Source organism: Eulemur rufifrons, chromosome 7 (assembly GCF_041146395.1).
Source record: "Eulemur rufifrons isolate Redbay chromosome 7, OSU_ERuf_1, whole genome shotgun sequence".
Classification (NCBI taxonomy): domain Eukaryota; kingdom Metazoa; phylum Chordata; class Mammalia; order Primates; family Lemuridae; genus Eulemur; species Eulemur rufifrons.
This window is the reverse complement of record NC_090989.1, coordinates 44,653,679-44,655,195: the sequence shown is the minus strand read 5'-3', so window position 1 is coordinate 44,655,195 and position 1,517 is coordinate 44,653,679. Positions and strand designations below refer to the sequence as shown.

At 38.4% G+C, this 1,517-nt stretch overlaps 1 protein-coding gene across 1 annotated transcript; it reads right to left on the bottom strand.

The window, feature by feature from the left end:
* Window positions 1-245: 245 nt before the first annotated feature.
* LOC138386229 (olfactory receptor 5K3-like) lies at window positions 246-1,217 on the bottom strand. Its single transcript, XM_069472513.1, has one exon. The coding sequence runs from the start codon at window positions 1,215-1,217 to the stop codon at window positions 246-248; it is 972 nt and encodes a 323-aa protein (XP_069328614.1).
* Between the last annotated feature and the right edge of the window lie 300 nt (window positions 1,218-1,517).

The following is a 1,517-nucleotide window of genomic DNA, read 5'->3' as shown; positions in this document are numbered from 1 at the left end:
TGTTGGATATGTTGAAAATTGTGAATAATTACATTCTGACACAATTTGAGACCTCACAAATGATGATTTAGTTCACTACTGATGAACCCTAGTAGCTTAGACTTCGAAGAACATTTTAGCAGAATCCCTTTTTTCCAATATTTTTGACTCATACATCATCATGTTTAATAATTTAATATTTTATACTCAAAGTGGCCTTTTTCCACTTTCTCAGTATCCCTTAGAATAAATCAAGTAAGTTGAAATCAGTTTTCCAGAGAGGATGATACTTGTTCCAGAATGTTACAAAACTTTTTCTTCTCCATATTTTTTTTCATAACACTTATTACTTCCCTATTTCTTAGACTATAAATAAAAGGGTTTAATAAAGGAATTATTAAAGTATAAAAAACAGCAACGGGTATATCTTTATCCCCTTCTTTAACTGCACCTGGTTGAGCATACATGAAGAGAAGAGAACCATAGAATATTGAGACAGAGAGAAAGTGAGATGCACAAGTAGATAAGGCCTTGCCTCTTCCCTTTTTGGATTTCATTGTGAATATTGTGAAAAGGATGTAGAAATAAGAGACTAGGACTATAGCAATAGTAAAGACTAGAATTGACCCTGCCAAAATAAGTAATATCAATTCATTGATATAAGGGTCAACACAGGAGAGTCTGTACAGTGGAAGAACATCACAGAAAAAGTGATTGATTTGATGAGACCTACAGAACGTTAACCTAAATAGAAGCCCTACTTCAATTATAGGATGCAGGTGTCCAGCTATGTAGGCTCCTGTGGTCATCTGAATGCAGAGTTTCCTTGACATCTTGGTGTGGTACTGCAGTGGGCTGCATATGGCCACATAGCGGTCATAGGCCATTGCCGCCAGAAGAAAGCAGTCTGCAGTTTCAGCGAGGCACAGAAAGTAAAATTGTGCCATACACTCATGGAGAGAAATGCTTCTGTCCTCAGAAAAGAAGTTCTCTAACATCTTGGGGGTAATGGCACAGGAGCAGCAGGAATCCATCAGAGCCAGGTTGCCCAGAAAGATGTACATTGGTGTGTGCAGACGATGTTCTGTGTAAATTAACACCACCAAACCAAGATTCCCCACCATGGTGATCACATAGATGGCAAAGAACACCACGAACAGAAGGGTCTTCAGCTCTGGGTGATCTGTAAATCCTGTGAGGATGAACTCAGTTGTCAAGGAGTGGTTGTCCTCACTCATGTCTACCTTATCTGTTGAGATAGAAATCATGATATACGATGTAACAGCATTTAATTTTCCTTTCAGTATCTTCTCTTTACAACAGATAGAAAGTTTCTTCATACTGTCCCTACTGTCTCTGAAATATAGCCACACATACTACTAGGGGACATTTATTCTCCTAAAGTGTCAGTGTCTATGACCTCAAGCTGTGACCCCGAGGATTGACAGGACATTTTGATAATTCCAGGGGTGCTGCTTAAGGTGGAAAAGGTTCACCTTTATGAATTTATGCATAAAAATCTAGGGTACCTATATTTG

Bases quoted from the DNA above. Each gene is read 5' to 3' on its own strand.
- LOC138386229 (XM_069472513.1), bottom strand. From the start codon at position 1,217: ATGAGTGAGGACAACCACTCCTTGACAACTGAGTTCATCCTCACAGGA.